Source organism: Dasypus novemcinctus, chromosome 7, assembly GCF_030445035.2.
Source record: "Dasypus novemcinctus isolate mDasNov1 chromosome 7, mDasNov1.1.hap2, whole genome shotgun sequence".
In the NCBI taxonomy this organism is placed as follows: domain Eukaryota; kingdom Metazoa; phylum Chordata; class Mammalia; order Cingulata; family Dasypodidae; genus Dasypus; species Dasypus novemcinctus.
In genome coordinates, this window is record NC_080679.1 from 83684129 (window position 1) to 83711061 (window position 26933).

General features: G+C 34.6%; 1 protein-coding gene across 11 annotated transcripts in view; it reads left to right on the forward strand.

Annotated features, from left to right (window-relative positions):
* The window catches only part of SCN3A (sodium voltage-gated channel alpha subunit 3), a 119832-nt gene that overhangs the window by 47671 nt on the left and 45228 nt on the right, over nt 1–26933 (forward strand). For 4 of the 11 annotated variants that reach the window (XM_071216346.1, XM_071216349.1, XM_071216345.1 and 1 more), the window contains exons 12-15: nt 6080–6370; nt 17020–17220; nt 18360–18492; nt 20441–20679. In XM_071216346.1, coding sequence (XP_071072447.1) covers nt 6080–6370; nt 17020–17220; nt 18360–18492; nt 20441–20679 — 864 coding nt within the window. Of the gene's footprint in view, nt 1–6079; nt 6371–17019; nt 17368–18359; nt 18493–20440; nt 20680–26933 lie in introns of all 11 variants that reach the window. The other 7 variants (XM_071216341.1, XM_071216343.1, XM_071216342.1 and 4 more) reach the window with 3 other exon arrangements.

The window sequence follows — 26933 nt, forward strand, 5'->3', positions numbered from 1 at the left end:
TGAGCAGTGTTCCCTCTAATCCTCGGCCTCCGGTGGTTTCCTCACATGCATGTAGTTATTGATCAGTATTCCTGAGTATCCCAGGGAGCCCTCACGATCCTCCTGAGATCGCTCTGGCTCTCTTCTCTCTAATACTCTGTCCTGTGAACTCTTGGCCTCCCTATACTCTCAGCTTTGTATCCCCAACTCGGAGAGCCAGTCAGGCTTTGCCTAGGTTCCTCATCTGTGCACTGTACCTGAAAATTCAAGGCAGTAAGCTGAGAAAATCATAAAGACTGCCTCGTTTGTTTCCCATTTCCCAGTATCTCAGCACATCATTGTCATAGGTCCAGTGTTTTGAAAACCATTGCTTTATGTGTTTTTTGTCTATCTTATTGGTTGTTTAAGTAGGAAAAGTAAATGTGGTCCCTGTTACTCTGCTTTGGTCAGAAGCAGAAGTCCAAATAAACTTTTTACATAGTGACTTTTTGAGATTTTTTTTTCTTCAGATGAAAACTTCTAGATATTTGAAGTATTATTTGGGTGACAGTATATCCTTAGAATCTGAATGTTCAAATTTAAGTTTTGAACTATTCTGAATTACTTTGAAGATGCACAGCCTATAGCATTACATGCTTTTTTCCTTAAGACCGTTTTTGGTGAGACAGGAATTTAGCAATGAGTTGCTTAGCCAGTTACCAAGCCCAAACACAGATTTAGCATTTGCTTAACATGTTGGCTTTGCTGTTTCCATTTTACTATTATATATATACTAGAAATATGATTACAATATATTGATTTCATTAAAAAAATGGTAAACAAATTTGGGGATACTTAAAAATCTTATAAAGTATAGCTCACACTTGCCAGAAAGTTATATTACATTTTAATTATTTAAGAATTTTATTTCAGATCAAATATAAATAAAACATGTTTGTAAGCTAAGAAATAAGTTATATACAGAATAAGGAATGTCTTTATTTCAAAGCTTTACATGCATGTTATTGGAAATAATATTTATAGATTGCAGAGAACTGCATTTTTAATAAAATTTTATTGAAGTATATCATTCAAATATGAGCATACATAAACAACATGTAGTGAAATCTGTGAATTTATAAAACAAACATGCTTATCATCATACAGAGCTCCCATACATCATCCTACCACCAACACCTTGCATTGTTGTGAAACTTTTGTTACATATTATAGAAGAGCATTGTCACAATGTTACTACTAGCTATAACCCCTATCTTACATTTGGTATATTTTCCCTCTAATCTACCCAATTATTAACACCCTATATTAGTAGTATGTGTTTGTAAATGTTCAAGAGAAAACATTCTTGTATTTGTCCTGCTAACCACAGTCCATCTCCCACCACCGGATTCCCTGTGTTATACAGTCCCATACTCTGTACAATCCACTCAAAGTGTATATTCAGGGGCTTTCATTTTCATCACAGAGTTGTGCTATTATCACCTCAATTTCAGAACAATTTCATTATTCTAAAAGGAAAATCCTGTAACCCTTATACCCTATTGTTTGCCCTTCATATTAATAACATCTTCTTGCCATTGCTGCAAAATATTAAAATATTACTGTTAATTATCATCCATAAGTTACATTAGTTGTAATTTTCCCATGAATCACCATATTCTTAACACTTTGTAAAAGAAGAGCATTCTTATATTTATACTATTAACCACACTTTTCATCCACACTGAAATCACTGTTATACATTCCCTAGATTATTCTCCAGTTTATTTTCAATTGACATTTACATCCACAGACTACGTCTTTCAGCCACAATCATATTTATAGGTCAGCAGTGTTAGTTATACTCATTATAAATGTGATATGCACACTACTCATTTTTACTTTTACAATGAATAATGCTACATATGTTAAGCAGCTGCTCCCATTCTCAACCTATATTCTATTTCCCAATAACCTATACTCTAGAGTTTAGCTCCATGAGTTCACTCATCATATTTAGTTCATATCAGTGAGACCATACAGTATTTTTCCTTTTGTGTCTGGCTTATTTACTCAACTCACTACCCTCTAGGTTCATCCATGTTGTCATATGCATTCTGATTTCATTTCTCATAGAACTGCATTTTAAAGCATTAGATTATTATAATTTATAAAAGCAGGTAAAACAATGTGATTTAAAGTAATACACAGATACACAATACAAGAGTAAAAGTTTTATTCTGAAATTCAGGCACTTCAGGTAAAATATCCCATCAATTAAGAGTGTAATCTCTTAAATTTAGAAGTAAAAATACACTATCTCTAATAGCAGTTTAAAGAACTTGAATTAGTCACATCATACTTAGGTCAGCAAAACGACAATGTGAGTTCTTTTTGCTTAAAAAAGTCAGTTATTGGATTCCAATAACCAAATAAAATTTGACTCATCTTTAGCTTCATACATACAAAGATTTAAACAAGTTCTGGGAAATGTTTTAATACTGGCTGTGATGGCAGAGTTCCAATGTAATCTTAGTTCCTTATTGACAACAAAGCTAACAATTAGCAGTAAGTAGCCAATGTTGAGGCAGAAAGAGGGGGTTGAAAGCAAGGAGAGTCTCAGCCCAAGTATGAGATTATTTGTGCTTCAGTGTAATTAAGTCTTGCTAACCACCTGTGACTCTTCACATGTGACTAGCAATGACTTCATGAAACCTAGTATAACTTTCATTTTCATTTAATATCTATTGAGGAACCTCCTATTGATAGTCATTATTTAGACATGGAAAAATTGTATACTCAGTCCAGTGGACTTATGAATCCAGTGCAACATAAAACTGATAAAGACAAAGCTCCAAAAAGAAACGTTTTTTTCCTAGATAATTATATTTCTGTTTGCCATTTAGTTTATGATTTTGAAGTGTCCCACAATGCTGAACTTAGCATATCTCATAGAAGTCTACATTCGTCTGAAAAGAAAAATTTAATAGAAGGATTTGGGACAGAATTAGAAATAGTGGCAGTGGCATATAAAAGATCCAATATAATTTAGGGATAGAATTGAAACAGTTATGGTTAATGTCTTGTAGTTTTGAGTGGGATTTTAGAACTGGATTTTACATTTAAAATGAATGAAGTACTATGATAAATGCAGTCATGTGGTTACATTTTTTAAGAATTCTGTGAGTTATAAAAGTCAATTTTGAATCACACAGAAATGTTGTGAGAAGAATGAAATGTTATTTCCTGTGCAAATATTAGGCACATATTTAGTATTTGTTACAAGTGGAATTCAGCAGGTTGGTTTTGAAAGCAACACTCTTATTCTAAGTAAACAGGACATTGGCAGTGCTGTAGAACCGGATATAAACAGGTATACAGGCATGGAAGATGACAGGAAACATCTGCCTTTGAGGAATTGGCAAATCACTGGAAATGGAACAAGTGACAGATTTGAGTGACAGAAAATGTGTTGTGTTGGAGGTTACCTTAGTTGTTTGAGAAATCTGTTTTGATTTTGAATTATTTGAACTGTTACCCAGAAACAGTAGGGAAAGCATACCTTATGCAAAACAAATCTGGAGGTGATTTAAATGACCATGGGTTTCAGGATTGAGACAAGGGTTTATTATGGCCATTTTCTTTGTTTCTAGTGACAAACGAGTCAATAAATGTCTCTATAAAGAAAAAAGGAGAATTAAGGTCTTTATTTGGATAAAAAAAAGTACATATATGTATATTCATTCTTTAAACAAATTTTGTACTTTATGTACCTCCTCTGTATCAAGCACTATGTACCTATATTTACCTTGCTATAAATAAGTGCTTCATTTATTGACCTTATTTTACATATAGTCACATTTACAAAGAGCCCTTAATATTTTCTCATTTGTCATCATGGATGATATGAGAAAATACAGTGAAAATCAAAAATTCAATTTAAAAAATCTGGGTATCTATATGCAAATTCTATAAATATTAAAATTCTAAGTTAGCCTTTTATTTACATGATAGATACCGTCTTAGATCTAGTTGTATATGTGAGTTTCTATAATGAAAAGTAGTGAGCAATATAAATAAATATCTGTGTTGCATTTTATGTGTTGCTTATCCCAACACTTAAACTTAGTACCATACATAGTACTATAATTCACATCCCTGGGGTTGTGTTTATTCTAGCAAATTTATAGCATAGAACCTTTAGTTTTAAAACTTTATTAATATTTTTAAATCTACATGAGGTTTTTTTTTTAAAGGTTTTATTTTTTAAAGATTTATTTATTTATTTAATTCCCCTCCCACCCCTCCCCCGGCTGTTTGTTCTCTGTGTCTATTTGCTGCATCTTGTTTCTTTGTCTGCTTCTGACAACTGGCAAGGGAAGTGTGGGTGGGCGGCGCCATTCCTGGGCAGGCTGCACTTTCTTTCCTGCTCGGCGGCTCTCCTTGCAGAGCGCACTCCTTGCCCATGGGGCTCCCCTACGCGGGGGACACCCCTACGCGGGGGACACCCCTACGCGGGGGACACCCCTGCGTAGCAGGGCACCCCTTGCGGGCATCAGCACTGCGCATGGGCCAGCTCCACACGGGTCAAGGAGGCCCGGGGTTTGAACCGTGGACCTCCCATGTGGTAGACGGACGCCCTAACCACTGGGCCAAGTCCATTTCCCCTACATGAGGTTTGAAAATAGAAGCTACTTAGAAAAGTTTGCTTCTCCTATAGAAGGAAAAAATACTAGGTGCAAAGCATTGTCAACGTGTTATATACGGACTTTATCTTCATTTCTTCCTAAAATATTCTACTGGTTATATAGGCTATTCTGACACATAGTCTTGTAAGAGATCTCAAAAAGTCAAGGCTAAACATGTTTTGCCCCCGTGCCCCATGTCTGAGACAATTCATATACAGTAAGATGACTTTTAATATCTTTGTGACCAAACATTCACTGAGCCTTTTATTATGTCAGATGATATACTAGCACTGGGCATACAAACATATGGCAAAATTCCTATCTTAGAGTTTAGTGGGGAAGATAGGACAAAATGTCAGGCAATTTATAGTTGATTTTATTTAGGATGACATGTATAGAAAAAATAGCCAATATTTTCATGATGTCATCATTTCCTTTCTATAGTTACATTTAAAAACAGGAATGCACTTAATAAGAACTCAGTTTTGCTATGTTGCAACGTATTATTGTTTCACATCCTCTCTAGTCATGGTTAGATTATTTCTAGTATAAAATTACTATTTGTAGAAAGCAAAATAGAAAACATTTGCCATATTTTACCTAAGAGATGGCTGTGTTTAATTGGTAGGTTCAGAAATTGAAAATACTTAATGCTTAGGGCTGATAAATGGAAAGAACATACTTGAAGATTTTCTCATACTCCCTTGAATGATTACTTCAGGTATTTATTTATTGATATTATAATCATTTATTATTTACAACATAATAAATAATTTATAAAAATTTTAAACTAAAAATGCTATGCTATAAATTCTCTAAAATTAACATGACCATAGGGATATGAATGATAGCACTAAATGTAATTCAAGTGAAGGACAAAAATAAATCAGTTAATACACTCCCACTACTTTCATCTCTAGGTAAATGGAAACAACTTTGAATGCTTTGAGTTTGCAAAAAAATAAAAAGAAAAGTCTTTTGTCCCCACATATAGAGAAGAAAAAGGCTACTCATTTGTTAACAATATCATTTAAGAGGAACAAGTCCATGAATGGAGTTGGAATAATAATCAGACCATCAATCAACACTAAGATAACATTTATTTCAATGTATAGAAGATGTTTAAGAAAGCACTTGTCCCTCCAAACTGTATCTCAACAGAGTTAAAAAAAAAAAAAAAAAAGAAGACTTTCCTGGAAATTTGTGTTAATGCATAAACTGGCATATATCTTTATACTACTTTACTACTTAAAGCTTAAGGGTATTACTAAGCAATAAACTCTTAAGGTAAAACACAATACAATGACCAGAAGTCATAATTTTCAAACATGAAGAATAGTCTTAAATGGCACCATTTGTACCATAAAGTAATTGTTTTAAAAGTTACATGTTCTAAATAGTGCCTGGCTTTTTTTTTTTTTTTCCCTCAATAGGCAGTTGCAGCAGCATCAGCTGCCTCAAGAGATTTCAGTGGAATAGGTGGGCTAGGAGAGCTTTTGGAAAGTTCTTCAGAAGCATCAAAGTTAAGCTCCAAAAGTGCTAAGGAGTGGAGGAACCGAAGAAAGAAAAGAAGACAAAGGGAGCATCTTGAAGGAAACAACAAACGAGAGGGAGACAGGTTTCCCAAATCTGAATCTGAAGACAGTGTCAAAAGAAGAAGCTTCCTCTTCTCTATGGATGGCAACCGACTGACTGGTGAGAAGAAATTCTGCTCCCCTCATCAGGTATGGTTTTCTACCAATTGCTTAGGTGCATGTTGCTATTGCCATTGCTTTTGTAATTGTTGTATTTTGTTTTGGTATATTTTTACAATATCTGATTTAAGTCCAAGAAAGGGAACTAATATTTCACATAGTCATTTAAATTCTATTTTAAGTTATCTTTAAAAGAGACTTGTATTAAATAATAACTTTTAAGTTAAGGCAATCAGCTTTGAAAGTTGATTAACCTGTTTCTTAATCTGCTTGTTTCGTGTGTGTATGTGTGCAACCTATCAGAGTTTTCTCTTCAGTGAGAGTTTTGCAATTACTTGTTTACTTTCTCTATTTTGAGATCTCGGGTGAACATTTTTGCTTTTGGGTTTCTGTCCTTATAATCTGAGGTTGTGATTGTAATATATGTATGAATTTTGAAAAGAAATGTCTTTTTAGGTTTTGCCTTTATCCTTTGACATAAGCACTGCACTATGATCAGTCTCCATTATGCTGCTGTGTTGTGTCATACTATGATACATTAGAGTAAAGTTATGCCCTAAATGTTTGAGATGAGAACAAAATTGAAGACAGGCTGTTTTTGCTCTGATTTAATGCCAGCTACCAAATTCTTCAATGAATTCTCAAATCTAGAAGGGAAAAATAGTCCTATTTCTTTCTTGTTAATAAATATTATGGGTTATATAATGTAAAGAGTAAATAGTTATAAAATAGATAAATACATTTATGGCATTAAACACTTTGGATCCATTAGAACTATATATGCTATTAATTATTAACTCTTTCTAATTATATTAATGTGAAACAGAATTATATCCTAAAGATAATGCTTTGAGGGACAATCTACATAATTAAGTTAAAACAAAAATCTGAAAATCAGCCAAAGAGTACAATATTCTTTTTATAAAGAATGTACACTAATTAAAAAATAAGAAGAATAAACACAAAATTCAGTATAGTGAATATATACCTATTGATTGGGAGAAAAAGGATGTGCAAGTTATCAGTGGGTGTTTATTTTGTAATTTATACTGAATATATAAACTAAAATTTTAAAAGAAAAACAGTCTATTCGTAACTTAAACTCACGTTTTTGTGTTAGGACAAAATAAACATACACATAGTTACATGATAAAAAGTTTTCCTATATATAATGTTAGTATCAAGGTGACCAACTGCTATCTTGAAAAGTAAAGATATAAATTATGATATTTAGTTTATAATAGTGCAATCATACAGTATTTGTATGTATTTTACATCTCGCTTGCTTCACTCAACATAAAATCCTCCAAGTTTGTCCATGTTGTCATATGCTCTACTACTCCATTTCTTCTTATAGCTACATAATATTCCACTATATGCATACACCACAATTTGTTTATCCATTCGTAGGTTGATGGACACCTGGGTTGTTAACATCTTTTGGCAATTGTAAATAATGTTGCTGTGAACATCAGTGTGCAGATGTCTGTTCATGTTACCACTCTCAGTTCTTCTGGGTATATAGCTAGTAGTAGTATTGCCAGGTCATGTGGCAAATCTATATTCAACTTCCGTAGGAACTGCCAAACAGTCCTTCACAGTGGCTGTACCATTAGTGCCCCTCTCTCTCCATATCCTCTCCAACACTTGTGGTTTTCTGTGTTTTTAATAGTTACCATTATAATAGTTGTGAAATGATATCACATTGTAGTTTCGATTTGCATTTACCTAATCACTAGTGATGTTGAACACTATTTCATGTATTTTTTTTGCCATTTGTATTTCTTCTTTGGATAAATGTCTATTCAAGTCCTTTGCCCATTTTTAAATCAGATCATTTGTCTTTTTATCATTGAGTTGCATGATCTCTTTATATACCATGGATTTTAAACCCTTATTGGATATGTGATTACCAAATATTTTCTAACATTTTGTTGGCATCTTTTCACCCTTTTGCCAACATCCTTTGAAGTGAGAAAGTGTTTAATTTTGAGGATGTCCTCTTTATCTACTTTTTCTTTGGTTGCTCAAGCTTTGACTGTAAGATTTAAGAGACCCCACCTACCACCAGATCTTGAAGATATTTTCCTAGATTATTTTCTACAAGTTTTATGGTCCTGGCTTTTATATTTAGGTTTTGATCCATTTTGAGTTGTTTCTTATATAGGGTGATAGGAGGCCCCTTTAATTCTTTTGGCTGTGGATATCCAATTCTCCCAGCACCATTTGTTGAAGAGACTGTTTGTCCCAGTAATGTGGGCTTGGTAGCTTTGCCAAAAGTCAGCTAGCTGTAGAGATGAGGGTCTATTTCTGGACTCTCAACCCTATTCTACTGATCAACATATCTATCTTTATTCCAATACCATGCTATTTTGACTGCTCTAGCTTTGTAGTATGTTTCAAGGTCAAGAAATGTCCTCCCACATTGATCTTCTTTTTTAGGATGTTTTTTGGCTATACAGGAGCCCCTTTCCTTCCAAATAAATTTGGCAATTGTCTTTTCTATTTACTTAAAGTAGGTTTTTGGAATTTTGATTGGTAGTGCATTAAATCTATATATCAGTTTGGGTAAGATTGATATTTTCACAATATTTAGTCTTCCAATCTGGGAGCATGGAATGTATTTCCATTTCTTTAGATTTTCTTTGATTTCTTTTAGTAATACATTGTAATGTATCCTCTTATGATCCTTTTAATTTCTGTGAAGTCAGCCATAACTTTGCCCCTTTCATTTTGGATTTGATTTACTTGCATCTTCTCTCTTTTTATCTTTGTTGGTCTAGCTAAGGGTTTGTAAGTTTTATTGATTGTCTCAAAGAACCAGATTTTGGTTTTGTTGATTATCTCTATTTCTTTCTAAATTTCACTTATTTCTGCTATAATCTCTATTATATCTTTCTTTCTGCTTCTCTTGGGATTGGTTTTCTATTCTTTTTCTACTTTTACCAAGTGTTATCTTAGGTATTTGATTTGAGCTCTCTTTTTAAAAATATAAGCATTTAGGGTTAAAAATTCCCCCCTCAACACTGCCTTCATTGTATCCCATAAGATTTTATAAGTTGTGTTCTATTTTCGTTCGTCTCAAGATATTTACTAATGTCTCTTACAATTTCTTCTTTGACCCACTGATTGTTTAGGAGTGTGTTGTTTAAGGTCCACACGCTTGAAAATTTTCCTCTTTCTCATCTGTAATTGATTTCCAGCTTCATTCCATTGTGATCTGAGAAGGTGCTTTGTATAATTCAATCTTTTTATATTTACTGAGACCAGCTTTGTGACCCAACATGTGGTCAATCCTGGAGAAATATGCATGAGCACTTGAAAAGATAGTATAACCTACTGAGTTGGAATACAACGTTCTGAATGTGTATACTAGGTCTAGCTCATTTATCATATTGTTCAAGTTCTCTCTTTCCTTGTTGATCTTTGGTCTAGTTGTTCTACCTAATGATGTGAGTGGTGTGTTGAAGTCTCCAGCTATTATTATAGAAATTTCTATTTCTCTCTTTTGACAGAGTTTGCCCCATGTATTTTGGGGACATCCTGGTTAAATGCATAGATATTTGTAACTGGTACTTCTTCCCTGTGTATTGTCCCTTTTATTAATATATAATGGCCGTCTGAGTCTCTCATAACTTTTTTGCATTTAAAGTCTGTTTTGTCCAGTATTAGTATAGTTACTCCTGCTCTTTTTTGGCTACAGTTTGCATGGAATATCTTTTCCCAACCTTTCACTTTCAGCCAATTTGTATTTCTGGTTATCAGGTGAGTCTCTTGTAGATGGGATAGCCCATGTTTTTAATCCATTCTGTAAGCTTATATCTTTAATTGGGGAGTTTAATTCATTCACATTCAATGATATTGCTGTAAAGCTTTATTTACTTCCATTTTTTAAATTTTTTGACTTTCATATGTCATATTTTTGTCTGTTATTTTACTCTTTTGGTTATTCTTTCTGATAGTCTTCCTTTCTACACTCTCCTATAAGCCTCTTGCTCCTGTCTTTTCTTTACAGGCTATAGGCTCCCTTTAGAGCTTCTTGCAAAGCTGGGTTATTTTTTAATGAACTCTCTGAGTTTCTGTTTATTTGTGAATATTTTAACTTCACCTTCATATTTGCAGGACAATTTTGCTGGATAAATAATTCTCAGCTGGCAATTTTTCTCTTTCAGTATCCTAATTTTATCATACCACTGTCTTCTTGCCTCCAAGGTTTCTGATGAGAAGTCCACATTAAGTCTTACTGAGTATCCCTTGTATATGATGGTTTGCTTCTCCCTTGCTGCTTTCAGAATTTTCTCTTTATCTTTGGCATTTGACATTTTGAGTAGTTTATGTCTTGGAGTGGGTCTATTCAGATATATTCAAATTGGAGTATATGCTGTGCTTCTTGGACCTGTAAATTCATTTCTTTTATTAGAGTTGGGAAATTTTCAGCCATTATTTCCTCAAATACTCTTTCTGTCCCTTTTCCCTTCTCTTTTTCTGGAAGCCCCATGACATGTATGTTGTTGTTTTTCATGTTATCATTCAACTCCCAGCTCAATTTTTTCCATTCTTTTCTCTGTGTTCTTCTCATACGTCAATTTCAGTTGTTCTATCTTCAACATCACTTAGTCTTTCTTCTATGATTTCAAGTCTGCTGTTATATGCTTCTACTGTGTTTTTAATCTCATCTATTATGTTTTTCATTCCCATAAGCTCTGTTATTTTTTCTATTCAGATTCTCAAATTCCTCTTCATGCTCGACCAGTCTCTTCTTTTTTTAAAATTATGATTTATTTATTTATTGGAGGTACCAGGGATTGAACCCAGAACCTTGTTAATGTGATGCAGGTGCTTAACCACTGAACTACACTGAGCTACTCCCAGTGTCTTCTTGATGTCCTTTATCTCTTTAGCCATATTGTCTTTCAATTCACTGATTTAATTTAGGAAATTTATATGAAACTCATTGATTAGTTTCAAATCCTGTGTCTCATCTGGGGCTTGGATATATTCCTTGCTTGGACCGTATAATCCCTTTTCTTAATATGGCTTGCAATTTTTTGCTGATGTCTAGGTATCTGATTATGACGGTAAGTTTATTCTGATGCCAAATTCCTCTCTCTTGCTTCAGGATTTAGTGGCAGGAGGCTGTGTGTTACTGCTGTTCTTTGATTCTTGGTTCAATCTGTTCTAGCTCTTTAGGATTGTCCCTGTTTAGTTGGAAAATCCAGGTCATGAACCCTTGGGCAGGGAGGTTGTAAAGGCCCAATAAAGCCTCTTTCATTTATTCACTTTTATTTTCCTTGTATGCACTTCTTTGGTCTGCCAGTATATGGTGCTCCTCAGCAGACCTCTCTGCTCAAACCCTGGTTGGAATGTGTTCACTGTAACCCTGACCAGTAAAATGTGACAGAAGATCCTGCCTCAGGGCTTTTCTGAGCATTGTAAATCAAACTTTCTCAGAAGCTGTTCTCCTCCCTTTGCTGGCAGCACCCTCTCTTTTCCCAGGTAGGAAATAATTCCCCTCCCCTCTGTGTCCTCAACAGTAGTCCTGATCAGTAGGAAGGATGTTTGAGAGGGCTGGATCTCTTTAGTCCCCAGCTGGTCCCTGGACAAACAATGGTGCATCCCCACTGGGCCTAGAAGGGCCCATGGGTCACAAAGAACCAAATTTGTTGGACAAAAGCTGAATCATCCTTAGACTGTGATCCACTCTCTTCTCTTTCCTGGGGAAGTGGACCCCTGTGGCCTCTCTGTTTGTCACCTTTGGCCAGAAGGCTCAAAGCTCTCTGTTCTGAAGGTGGGGGAATGGGCACTGGCATCTGCAGCTGCAGCTGCAGCTTTTACTCACAGAGTTTTCCCTTTGAGCTATTTTTCCCTTTTCTTTGCCCTTTTCTTTTCCTCTGATGTCCTAACATTTTTTCCCAGGTCATTTCTGCCTGTCCTCTAGCTATTTTTCTGGGAGACAAATGATTCCTGTGTTTCTCTAATCCTGTATCTTCCTGGAAGTCTCAAAATATGGTATTAAATCAGTGCACTACATTGGGATTAAATTGAAGCTTTGTAGAGCAAGTTGGTTTCTCAGACTAGAATTTATTTTTTTGCTTAATCTCAACCTTGATATTTTGGCATATTAAGCATTGGAGGAGTCACTAATGTTATGATATAAGGAATGATGTCACAAAGACTTGTTTCCGTAGCTCAACTCCAAACTAGCTCTTGACCTTGATCAAGTCACTTGTACTTTATAAAATTCTATGAAATGGATTTAATAATGCCTACATTAGAGACTTATTGGGGTGATTAGTGATAAAGAGAAAGACTGTCTAATGAATACAGGTGGTAAGACCCTCATTAAATTACAATTGGTGAACAAATCCCAAATGAGGAAAAACCTTTGAGCAGTTTCAGTTACTCTCAAATGTATATGCATATGTAGCAACAGTTATTTAATGTATTTATATTTCTCTGAAAATAGCATTATTTACATCATTGTGCTCAATTTTTGGATTTATTCAATCAACAAATATTTGTTAATCACTTAATCTGTGGCAGGAACAGTTCTAGATACTGAGAATATCACAATGAACAATAGAGATATGATTTCATAACCTCATGGATATTATAAAGGAGGAGACAGACAATAAACAAAATAAATAACTTACAGACTATATTAGAAGTTGGTAAGTGCTTTGGGAAAAAGCAAAGCAGGAAAGGGGGGTCAGGAGTGTTAGTCAGAGGTAAAATTTTAAATATGGTGATTTGGGAAGGCTTCTCTGTGAAGGAGACATTTGAGCAAAGATTTAGAGGAGGTGAGGGAAGAGGCTATATCAGGGAAGGCATTCAAGGCTGAAGAAAGAGCAAGTGCAAAGTCCTTCACATGTTATCTGAGTTTACCAGAGCTGCTGTAACAGATTCCACATACTGTTCAAGTTAAACAATAGGAATGTATTATGTCACAGTTTTGAAGCCTAGAATTCCAAAATCAAGGCATCATTAAGATCATGCTTTCTCTGAAATCTGTAGAGTTCTGGTAGTAACTTACCAGCTATCTAGATTTCAATCTCTGTTGCTGTCACATGGTCATCTGTCTCCTTCTGCCTCTTTCACTGTCCAAATTCCCTCTGCTTATAAGGATTAGAGTAATATTTGATTAAGGCCCATCCTGATTCAATTTGGCCTCACCTTAATAACATCATCAAAGACCCTATTCCCAAATAGGTTCACATCCACAAAACCAGGGCTTAGGACTTAAACATGCCTTTGTGGGTACATGATTCAATCCATATACATGGTAATATGCCTACAATGCTCAAGAAGCTACAAGGATGCCTGTGTTCCTGGAGCCAAGTGAGGCAAAGAGGCAATAGCTGAGGGAAGTTAGTTTACTACAGTTTTAATACTAAAAACAGAATCAGTTTATACATATATTATATGTATATTATATAGTTCTTCTGGAATTTTTAGAAAGAAGGATGAAGGGATAGAATGAAAGAGAGGGAGAGGGAGAGGGAAAGGGAGAGTGAGAGAGAAAGATTTAAAAATTAAAGAAGTAGCCTGTTATAGTTGATACTAACATTTCATAGTAAAGATAGGCAGAGAATATTAGCACAATTCATAAGCAGAAATATGCCAGAAGCAGTTTACAATGTCTAATTTTTCAAACAGAAAAGAACTCTATGCAGTAGGAAGGAAAATCAGTGAGAATGTTGGGGCCAGGATGCATAAGATGGATAGGGTGCATCTTCTAAAATATTAGAGCAGAGAGAGCATAAATAATGATTATCCTGCCCTCTACCAGCATAAATTTAAAATGTTATTTTGCATGTATTACATAAATTTATTTCATAAATAAAATACTTATTTAAAGTATTTGTTCATAGTACAAAATGAAAGAGTATTTAAAGGTGGACAGTGAACAGTGATTAACTCCTTTTTCTGTCTCCAAAGATTTTGTTTGTACATATTGAGACAATTTATTTTAAACCTGAGCTTCTTAGCTGTCGTTGATTTGTTGAGGACATTAATAAGGCACATACTTTTAATTTGAAATGCTGAATATTTCCAGCAATTGATCACTGTATGTTTCTTCCAGAACATCATCAAATCCACTGTGTTGTCTTCCATCTTGACTTTTCCCAATTCACTTTGAGTTCACTACCTACATTCAGCATTGCATCTTACAAACATAATTTCTTCTATTTTCCCTTTTGTTACTAGCAATTAAGAAAAAAAAATCCATATTTAACTTCGAACATCAATGCTATCTATCCAAACAAATAGAAAAAAACAAAACGTGGGATTTATGTTGTGACTTGTCTGAAGCAAGGAAAGATGACTTTTTGGTCTTAGAGCATAAAAGCTTATTTTGCCTGGGAAAAGAGCTGCCACAGCTGTGGGTATTCCCTCCACTTTCTTGCATCTTTTTTGGTGTTATTTTTGGTTTATTTTCTCAGAATACTATTTTCGTTATCTTCTTTTTCAGTCTCTGTTGCCTTGAAAGCTGTGCTCACACCCATTATTATACTTTCCAGAGAGTGAATAGAAGTTTCAAATAAACTCAAAGATCTGGAACGCCTTTGAAAACACCCCAATATAAAAACATGTGAATTAAAGGCATGTACCAGATACCTTGTAGATGCAGGCACATGCTCCCATCCAATATTGCCAAGACAGATTTTCAGTTTCCAACAACTGTTTCAGAACAATAGTATATGAAGATGGTTACATAAAAACATCCTAGGCCAAGTTCTCTAGGTTAGGGTGAGATTCACCTGCATATTAGTGACCTGGAATGTTGTTTGAAGATTCAGATTCCAGAGTCCTACCCCCTGCACCCCAACTCCAAAAAAGGGGATCCTAAAAAAATAAGTATTTTTAAGCTTCAGAGTGAATTCAGGATGTATGCTAAAGTTTCAAAATACAAGTTCTGAATATAACCAATATTATACTGCTAATTTAGATTGTAGGAGGAAATTTTTTAACATTAGCATTCTTTATTAATGGGCTGACTTAATGTCTTCCAGGGCTTGATCTCTTGATCACTTTGAAAAACGATCAGCTGATCATTCTCCAGATGGCTAGAAAATCAGCCTAACTATGGTCTGGCATTGGGTAAATACAACATGCTGCTTGAATTGAATATCCCTTAGATATAGCCTCAGGTCGGACAAGCTGGACAGCCAGTAGAGGTCCTGTGGAGAATCTAACCCAATCTGCAGCAACAGCACATTTCCTATTGAATAATGTATTTCCAGAATATCACTGAGACAAGGGGCAACAGAGATTAATCTGGTACTTGGCAGTCTGGGAAAAACCTTAAAAATTTAAAAATAAGGCTAAAAATAAGTCCTAAGAAAGCCAGCATGTACCTAATTAGGCAAGGAGACCAAAAATAAATTTGAGAGAGCCCTTCCAATATTTTTTTTGACCTCACTAAAATTAGTTTGTTTTACCCTGAAGTTTGGAGGAAGTAAGGAAAGGGCATGGTTGCTGCTAGCATATAGTATATGTTACTATATATATATATATTCTATATATCTATATTATAAGCAAACACTACCTCTTCCCCCCTTGCCCCCCTCCCCCAGTAACCACTAATCTGCTTTCTATATCTGCAAATTTGCTCTTTCTACTTTGCCTATGAAAAGAGAGGTAGGAGAAAGAATGAGAGACCAAGCAGGGGAACCAACCAGGATGTCACTGTGAACTAAAGAGTCTGCACCTGAATAGAGATGTTTATGGAAACTATCACAAGGTTAGAATAAACACAAACTTATTTGGTGCTGCTAGTTTAAAATCCATTCATAAAGGGAAAAAGAAGGAATTTCATGCTAAGTACCCACTTTGCAGTACCAGAGTTTATTTGTGAACATAAGTAACACAAGTTTTTTTGACTCATCCAGTTCCTTGTAATATAATTTAAGTGAGATCAGAAAGATAATAATCTTCTATATTACCCTCTTTGGTAAGAGATAGGGTTAAATTTTAAATAAGAATAACAAAGTATATGATAATTTAGGAATCTTTTCTGTTGTGTTTCTATGACATATATTCTTTCAAATAAGGTGAACTATTAGTAGCCATTTTGGACATTATTAGCAAATTTGGAGGACAGCATCGTTTTTCTGGCCAAAGGTAAGTTTCATGACCTTTATTCTAATGTGGGGATGGACAAAAAGGTACAGAGAAAGGCTAAACTAATTTCCTTTTAGAATACAAAAGAAAAAGAGAATGAAGAAATTATGAGTTTTAAAAGAATCATTATCCAAAAGCAAAATATTTGGTACAATGCCCTTCAGATCATAGCATTTAGAAGTAGAAGCCACCTACTAGTTGTATAAATACCACCCCCACCCAAAAATATCATTTATCCTCTCCAAAGTTTCCTCACCTATAACGTTATGATGATATAATCCACTTCACAGTAGTATGTGAAAATTAAACAAAGTGATTGCCCACTTAGTAAACTGCAAATCAGATTGTTAGACAGAAAAACTCTTTATACTTAAATTTCAGTTGTGATCTTTAATAAAAATACCAAAACATATGTATTCTCTACAAACTTGATTACGCATGTTTAAGAACAAGTCTATAATAACTCAAAAATAAATCGATTCTGCAATGTTAAGACTGTTATTAAATAATTTTATTTCCACCCTCTATTCCTTTCTTCCCTGCTCTTTCCTCAGTCGCTGTTGAGCATACGTGGCTCCTTGTTTTCCCCAAGGCGCAATAGCAAAACAAGCATTTTCAGCTTCAGAGGGCGAGCAAAGGATGTTGGTTCGGAAAATGACTTTGCTGATGATGAGCACAGCACGTTTGAAGACAGCGAGAGCAGGAGAGACTCACTGTTTGTGCCACACAGACACGGAGAGCGACGCAACAGTAACGTTAGTCAGGCCAGTATGTCATCCAGGATGGTGCCAGGGCTTCCAGCAAATGGGAAGATGCACAGCACTGTGGATTGCAATGGTGTGGTTTCCTTGGTGGGTGGACCGTCAGCCCTGACATCACCTACTGGACAACTTCCACCAGAGGTGATAATAGATAAACTAGCTACCACTGACATTATACACCAATTTAAAATAGTCAAGGCCTGGGCGGTTTAGCCTGTTAGACACTACCTGGTTTCCCAAAAATGCAAGTCCTTAAAATTAACACAGAATTAATCAAGTAGAAAATAATGGTCTTTAGAGCCCCTTGAATTGTGCAGGTCCTGTGGCTTTCAAGTCTTTAGGTTCAAAGGGCCCATATTTTAGAGTCTGAGATGAAATACATATCTACAAATTCAGTAGACCTGCTAACACAAAACTATTGGCACTTTGACAACCAAATCTTTATTATAAATATGTGCTAACCCATAATTGCATAATTATTCATATTCTATATAATTTCATATACTTAAACTAAATCTTGCAACTGCCTATATACTGATAGACAATTTTCGTGCAACTGTCTATAATTAAAATGCTATTTAAAAATGGCTCTAAAATAAAATGCAGTTTGTTATAGGATAACATATAGAAATAATTAAAGAAATCTCTGGAAAGCACACACATTTCATTGTACATCTGTGTTTGTGCATGGAAAATTTGGGGCCATATATATCAGTATTTTCAATAATAGCCTCAAAGAAAATAACTCATATTTTTAATATTTTTGTTTTGAGAGAGTAATACAATTATTAATCATTAGGTAACAAAATAATTTTATTTGAGTGGAATAAAGCAATACATGACTGCTGCATGCTTAGGAAACCTTTCCCTGAAAATTCTGACAGGTTAATAAAAATATTTCCATATAATTGCCCTATAAAATTGAATCCAACAAGTGAATCCTTGTTAAAGGGTATCATCTGTGATTTTTTTTTCCAAAAGGGTTTATAATTAACAGTAGAATCAATATTTTATTATTACTTAAAAACTGTAACCTAGAAAAATTGCATGAAGCATGATTTTCCAAAGATGGTGTGTGGTGTTGAACTATTTGTTGAAAAGGGTGGTTTGAGCCATCAGTATTTGATTTGCAGGGTACCACCACTGAAACAGAAGTTAGAAAGAGAAGGCTAAGTTCTTACCAGATTTCAATGGAGATGCTAGAAGATTCCTCTGGAAGGCAAAGAGCCATGAGTATAGCCAGCATCCTGACCAATACAATGGAGGGTAAGTTGCAGGTCATGGAATAGTCAGCTTTCTATTATTGCATTACTAAAGTGAATTTTCTCGGAACTATTCTTCCTTTTTTAGAATCACCCAAGTCAATTATCTGAGGAAAATGTTTCACAGGAATGTGAAAGCAATCTTACAATTCAGACCCAAAATTAGAAGTATATAATAAACCTAAGTATTGTCATACAGAATTTTATCATATTGACTACAGAAATTAATATTGGCTTACTTCTTCTTGATTCAGGTCCATACATTGTCTGTAGAACCATATTCCACCACTTAATATTGCATTGGTGAGAATTTATCTTTAGGTTTCATTATTCTTATGCATTTGAGTAAGCACATTCCTTTTAAGTCCTGGCATGTGGAAGCAGAAGGAATATTGCTTTCAGTCTTTAATCTAGGTTCTCCAGGCACAGGAGTGGTGATGAGGGTGGGAGAAAGAAATGAATAAACAGGATAAATAAAATCCTGTGCTCCACTCCCAAAGGTATTCTAAAAGATCTTCCTTCCTCCATGTTCCACATGTACAGCAAGCATTACATTCTTCCATAGGACAGCTGGCACAAATGCTTGTTGCTTTTGACATACAAGAATGGGCTTCAACTATTAGTCTCCTATGTATTCATTAAACAAATCTTCACTCCTTGAAGTTTGGAGGGAAACTGAATTACTGTTGAAATTTTATAAGTCAAATTTCTAAGTGAATTCTAACATGTTCTTCAGAGAAAATCAGTTACATTTTGTATCTTGTCCTGTTAGTGTATTGGATAGGCAAACAGTAATATAATAATTATTATATAACAGGCTCCACCACTGAGATTACTAGTAACTTTTATATGTCTTATACTAAAATTCTAAAATATATATGTATATATGAATCATAGATGTAGGTTTGGGTTAGAATCTATACCAAAATATGACACACTACATTCTCATTGTGTATAAGATCTGTGTTGATGTGGAGATAATCAGGAGAGAAGGATCACACATATTAATAAAGAACATAGCTGTAGATGATATATTTAAAGGATACTTCCAAAAGAAATAATAATTATATAACAAATCTAGTATTTCTGTAAAGCTTATTAAACAATCTGTTTTGATAAAGAGAATAGAGCAATTTTATCAACCACTATATTGTGGTTTTGAGGCAAAATATTAAATTAAAAATATTTTCTGTATTTAATTTAAAATGAAAGTCTAGGGGAACGGACTTGACCCAGTGGTTAGGGCGTCTACCACATGGGAGGTCCGTGGTTCAAACCCTGGGCCTCCTTGACCCGTGTGCAGCTGGCCCATGCGCAGTGCTGATGTGTGCAAGGAGTGCCCTGCCATGCAGGGGTGTCCCCCGCGTTGGGGAGCCCCAAGCGGAAGGAGTGCGCCCCATAAGGAGAGCCGCCCAGCGTGAAAGAAAGTGCAGCCTGCCCAGGAATGGCACCGCACACACGGAGAGCTGACGCAGCAAGATGGTGTAACAAAAAGAAACAGATTCCTATGCCGCTGAAAACAACAGAAGTGGACAAAGAAGAAGACGCAGCAAATAGACACGGAGAACAGAAAGGGGGGGGGGGGGGGGAAGGGGAGAGAAATAAATAAATCTTTAAAAAAAAAACCAAACCAGTAAGTCTGAGCACATTCTGATTCCTGAATCATGTACTTTTAATTATGTAATGAATTGATAAATATCAAAAAAGCACATGAACTTCTAAGAGAAAGGTGCTATATAAGCATGCTGATTTTTTTAAAAGAAAATCTATTTACTTGACATTTTCAATGAGCATATTGTGAAAATCTTTAATGAGATTTTTTCAAGTATTTTAACCTAACATTTCTATCTCCACATGTAATAACTAATTTGGCCAAATAATGAATGTATAATTTATTAGCAACAACTCATTTTTAGAGTTACTACTGCTCTTACTCTTTGTTGTCTCCCCAGAACTTGAAGAATCCAGACAGAAATGTCCACCGTGTTGGTATAGATTTGCCAATGTATTCTTGATCTGGGACTGCTGTGACACATGGTTAAAAGTAAAACATCTTGTGAATTTAATTGTTATGGACCCATTTGTTGATCTTGCCATCACCATTTGCATTGTTTTAAATACTCTCTTTATGGCCATGGAGCACTATCCCATGACTGAGCAATTCAGCTGTGTTTTAACCGTAGGAAACCTGGTAAGTTTATTTGAAGTTTACTCATTTCCTTTGGCAGGTGGTGAGGGAGACAGATATATTTTTTTAAAATCATTGTGTGCTGTGTTGACTCCTAAAACAGTGTTCTCTTTCTTTAGAGGAAGAAACATCTGTAGGAATATTACAGGGAATTACAGAGATTAGGTCTGAAATTTAGCTGATGAAAGTGTTGATTATTTGGGCCAATATCAGTGTTGACTGACCCTGGTCTCTTGCCAGGTATAGACTTGTTAAAATTGTTACTATTGTTCTTGCTAGGAATATGGATCCAAAGAAACCATGAGAACTAATTTTGGCTCCATAAACATGCAGTTCTAGCCCACACACAGCCCATGAAGAAATCATGTCCTTTGAAGGGATGACTCAAGGACTGAATTCTGTACAAAAGGGGGCACCATTGTTTCACATTAAATTACCTAATAAAATGCTTCAGTGGTGTGCATATAAAAAAATAAATTGTTCATAAAAATGCCCTTATAATTTAACTACACTTTCAGTTCATATTACTTGAGCATGTGTGTGTGTGTGTGTGTGCATGTGCATTAGTCAACATGGGCATTTTCTCCTAAATCTTTATGAAGAAATTTAAATGGATTGATGAATAAGAAAAACATTTACATAATTTATTAATCAAGAGCTTTTTGGTACAAGAGAGAAACTCAACTCAAACTAGCTTAGGTGCCAAAAAAAAAAAAAAAAAAAAAAGACTCATGGAATCCAAAGTTAAACCATGCAATAGCTAATATTGCAATTGGGCTTCAGAAGCTGCTTTAACCACGGATTTTGATGTCGCCTGAAATAAGTTTCTGGGTAAGGAAACATGCTCACCTAATGCTCACCGGTTTTACATCTTATAACCTCTCACTGGAAAAAGACTGGATCTTTTTCCTAGTTCGAATTGAAGAAAAGGACTCAGCTTTGCTTGGGTCAGATGTTCAATCAGCTGTGGCAGTGGGAGGGGTCATGTGAAAACATATAGTCCCTGAGGAAATCATGTAGGTTGGGGAGCAATTTCCAACAGAAGGGGGAAGAGAATACAGGGCAGATAATTGCATAAATGTCTACCCAGTAAGTGATTTCAAATACTCTGCAGTACTTGAATCAACAAAACACCCACCAGTATCCTTGAGATTTTCTTTATCTTTGACATCTGCAATATTAATTTTTTTCTGGTTGTTCTTTGCTCTTTTCCAACCACTCCTTTTCTTCCTCCTTTTTGGACTTCTCTTCTTATGCCAGTTGAGGCTAAGATTTTTCACCATGTGCTTTTTTATTTTTTTTTATTTTTTTAAGTTTTGTTATCTTTTTTCTTTAAAGATACATGGATCACACAAAATGTTACGTTTAAAAACCATGTGCTTTTATGTAGTCAACAACTTTAGAAATTATCTACTCAAGTGGCACAAACCACATTCCAACTCTATATTTTCAAATGTTACATATCATTGCCCCAAGGATTACATAAACACAATCATCTTCTTTTCCCCCAGTTTACTGAAAGTGCTAACAAGCCCTTTCTGTCTTGTTACCTCTAGCAGTGGTCTTCCAAATTTCAAAGACCTTCTAGCCAGTTCAGCTTACTTTTCCATTATTTCTTATTAAAAAAACTTGATATAAAGATATCTTCTTTATTTTTCAAGGTATCCCTTTTTTAAATCCTATAGCCAGTATTAAAAATACTGCACTCAATATGCTTTTACCTTTCTAAAACATCAGTTGTCTATATTTTTTATTAAAAACTCTTTTACCTGATTTCCAAGACTCCCTATCTGATCCCCTCCTTCCAATATCATCTTATTATCCACTATTTCTTAATAAGCCAGCATTAAACATATCAACACCCTTGACACTGTACCACACAAACATCTTTATGTATGCGTATAGGGAAATGTTCCTCTGTTCACTGTTCTCATCATTCTTATCTAGAGTGTTCTGTCTCAACTCACCTCATCTCAGTTCTTCATATTCTTCAAGGTCCAACCCTGCTTCACATCCACTAACATGATACTCAGTCCACACTGATCATTCTTCTCTTAACTCCATATGCATTTGTGAATAAAACATGGTTAAGCGTTAAGCATTTTCTTGCTGCTCATTGTTTTCAAATCCATTAGAAATTATTCGATGGCAGGGGCTATTTTCCAGTTTTCTTTGGTACCTCCCACTGTACTTTACATGGTGGACATTCAATAAATAACCCACTAGCTGTTTCTTGCCCAAGAGGGCTACTTTCTGTAGCAGGTTTTAGTGAAAGAACATGGGTGTTAGAGCCAGGTGGACCTGGATTTGAGTTGGTTGCCAGTGCTTACTTATAATGTGGCCTCTGGACTAATCTCGTAAGCAATCCCAGTCTTTGTTTTCTATTATTGAAACAGATATAATAATACCCATCTTTCAGAGTTGTGAAGGTCAAATGAAGTCATTTGAAAACACCTAGCGCTGTGCTTGGCATCCAGCATGTGCTCAATAAACAGTTTCCTTCCTCTCATATATATCATTAACCTCTTGTACCTTTCTTTTATATACTGATGGAAAATATTTTTGCTTTAGCTCTAGTATTTTTCCAAGGATATTGGACAGTTAGGGAAGTTAAGCAGATAAAGGAAGAAAGATTGGAAATTTGCCAGAGTGAAGCAGGAAATTGAAGTTTTATAGAATTCTAATGTTGAGGCAGCTGAGTATGGAAGTACAGGATAAAAGAGCTTACGTTATAGGAGGATCAGTGTAAAGCACTAGACTAAAGCACCAAATCTGGATCCAAGTCCAAGTGCTCATGCACAATATCCGTGTGATCTTGAAAATGACACTTAGATTCTTTGGTCTGTTTTCTCATGCATGCAATGAGTGCATTGGACTAGATAACATCTCATATTTCTCCCAGTTGTAAAATTCTATGACTTTATAGGTAGCGATGGAAATAATAAGGTAAGGAAATGGGGTGGGAGACTAATACCTGGTAGATGTGATAGAACCATTGTTAAGGTCAGGCAAGTGATAGGAAAACAAGGTTCATCAAGATAGAAAGAATAAATGACAAAGAACAAACTTATCTATTTCTTTACATAAGAACAGGAGACTGTGAACAGACTGTCTCTATTGCATAAACTTCTTTATTATTAATACTATCTTATATACATAAAAAGCATTGTCTAGTTTACAAAATAATTTCACATATAATAACTTCTTTGATACCATAACAAGCTTCATAGCATATATACGAAAAATAATATTATATATGCATTTGCATACATATGCATGTATGTATATGTGTATTTATGTGTGCATACGTTCCCTTATATCATGGGAACTTGTTGACTTTGGACTATAATATATATCTCAGATGGCTGCATTACATATTTGACAGGGAGGGTATAGTTTGCTCACTAAAATAAAATAAATTTAGAATCTGCATACCGCCTTATAAATAAGGACTTAGAGGTTTTGGTTGAATTGATAACAAAAGAATGCCTTATAAAAGAGCTGTGGAACTTTCATTCTAGACTTAATCCACATGGCCTATTTTGTATCCTGTTTCTGCAGCTTACAAAAATTACACCACTTCCCTATAGGTTCAATTGACCACATTTGAGTATCTAGAGACCTCACATCTCTACTATGTTTTTGTAAAATTCTCTGCATTTTTGTAACATTATAAAATTCATGCACATACATAAGGGATTTTATTGGCAAGAAATATTCCATCAATCGTAGTAGGTTAGACAATCTCTTGATCATATGAACATTTCCAACTAAATGGTAATTCTTTCTACAAGGAATAAAGGTAGAGATATGTACTTCCCACAGTGCTTATTTTTCTTACTAAAACTCTCAATGTAACCAGTGATTAAGGGTCAAAGATATGCCCTTATTCTGCTACATCAGAAGAGAACACAAGACATGGCACCTGTCCTAAGAACTTACAGGTTGTTTAGAAAAAGCCTAAAGGAATATGCACAATGAGTACAATATATTTTAATTAACTTGTGTAGTATAGTATATGAATGCAAAATTTCAGGAAAGGAAGATGATGACCCTATGAAGGAAAAAAATTATATGTGGTTTTTGAAAGATGACATACTTAGGAATGAAATCCTATAATTAGCTAGGATTATTCTTGCATCAATGGAAAAGTGCTATTTTGCCATCCAGTCCCTTCCTGAATATAGTATAATAATGCCTTGAATGAGTTCAAGAGAGGTTTTTGTGTAGCAAAAATTGTACATACACCATTTCCTGAACAAAATTTGCTAAGCAATAAAACAGTGACGGAAATCCAAGAAGTTTAGATGGTGATCTAATCTAAATAAATATCCTCATTTGATAGATGAGGAAAAGGAAAATCACAAATGTTAAATGATTTACCCTCTTTTTAAAGTGTATTTTTATTTCATCCAAAAAAAAGAAGAGTCATCCAAAGAATCAATTAATGATGCTTATCCAAAAGGCATGGGAATAATAAAACTAAATCATTAAAACAAGAAGATAGTAGTAATGGGGCAAAAGGTAGCCACAATTCCATCAAATTCACTAGGAAACATAGAAGCATCATTCTGGACTAGTAAAGGCACTGCAGAGCAAACTTACCCACATGCAAACTTCAGCCTTTAGAATTAATATTTCAATCTTTTTAGTGTATATCAACAGAAGCTTCCTGTTCTGCCTAAGTACTCCACAGGAAAACTTGCCCATTCAACATTAGGAACTTTTCACAGAACTCATCCCCTCATTACTGGAGCTGGCTTCGGAGTCCTAACCTAAATGAAGTTAATTTATGCAATCTTGTGCTTGTATTTTCAGTGCCTAACACTATAACTGGTATTTGGTAGGTGCTCAGTAATTTTTAATGATTGAATGAATGACGACAGAAGCATATATTCCAAAGCTTCAGGAGACAAAACTTCTTCAGAAGACAAAATATAATTAGGCAAAGTCCAAACGATAAATACTCAATATGTTTTATTTATATTTTCTGAGCCTTAAAAATTATTTGCTGTATAGAAAATTAAATGACAGCTGGATGTATGTTTATAAACCATACATTGGCATGGTTTATGTATATAATCCCATATGTATTGAGAGGTTGCCAGTTCTTTCTGTTCTTAGAATTTTTAGAGTTTTTAAATTATTTAAACAAAGGTATCATAATCAGTATGCTGTGTTGACCTTAGCTAGAATGAGACTTTCTAAAAACTCCTGTTTTTAGATTTAAAGATACATCCTTTTATTTTGAAACATATAAAGATGCCTTTAAACAGCTTAAATTAACTTTCTTGATTTGAAGAAGCAGTTTTGCCAAAAGAAAGGATAAATATTTTGTTTGTAGGATCACATGACAAAGCTTATACAAGTCAGTTCCCATTATATGCAGCAGTTGTCTTCTACAAAGTCACCATGAACATTGAATTAGCAAATACAGAGCCATTGTTTCTAGAAGAAATACAGGGTTAGGAATCTGTAAGTCTCTGGTCACAAAGTTGGTTTTTTTTCCCTAAAAAGTCTTAAATCACTGACAATGCTAAACCTACACTAAAATTTGCCTCCTGTCCCGCCCCCCCCCCCCCCAAAATCCCAATGATTTTAGAGCCTAAAGTGAAAACATTTAAAGATAAAAATAATTGTAATTAAAATGATATTTTGAAAGTGAAATTTTGTATTAAGGTAACATTTAAGGTGAAAGAATGTAAATTTAGAGTATAGCTTTTATAATCATTTCAGAATAGCTTAAAAGATTGCCTTACAGTTTTCAGGGAGAAAAGATATTTGTAGATCATTTATCTGGATAGTTTCTAGCTCACTTTAACTGATGTATTTCTATCATTGAGGTGCTTGTTTGAAATAATAGCTGCTTCTGAAACATTTTATATAAGAAATCAAATTTGTATAAATCAGAACTTATTTTACATTTACTAGTGGAACTCATATTTCATGGTGAGACATTCTTTAAAATGAATAATTATTTTTCGATTTGTATTTCATCATATATTGGAATTTTCCATGTGCTAGGCTTACCTAAATGCATTTTAGATCTATTTGAGTGAATAGTTGATTAACTACAGTTCAGCTAATTTCTCTGGGTTGGGTATTTCCCTCAGGTCTTTCTGTGATAGGGAAAAATGAAATGTTAGCTGCATTTACACATTTGTAAGAATAAATGGAGTTTTCTTTTAATTGGTGTGATGCTTTAGGAAACTAAATAATTTTAATTCTGTCATTTTGACAGTTATTTCAAGGTAAAG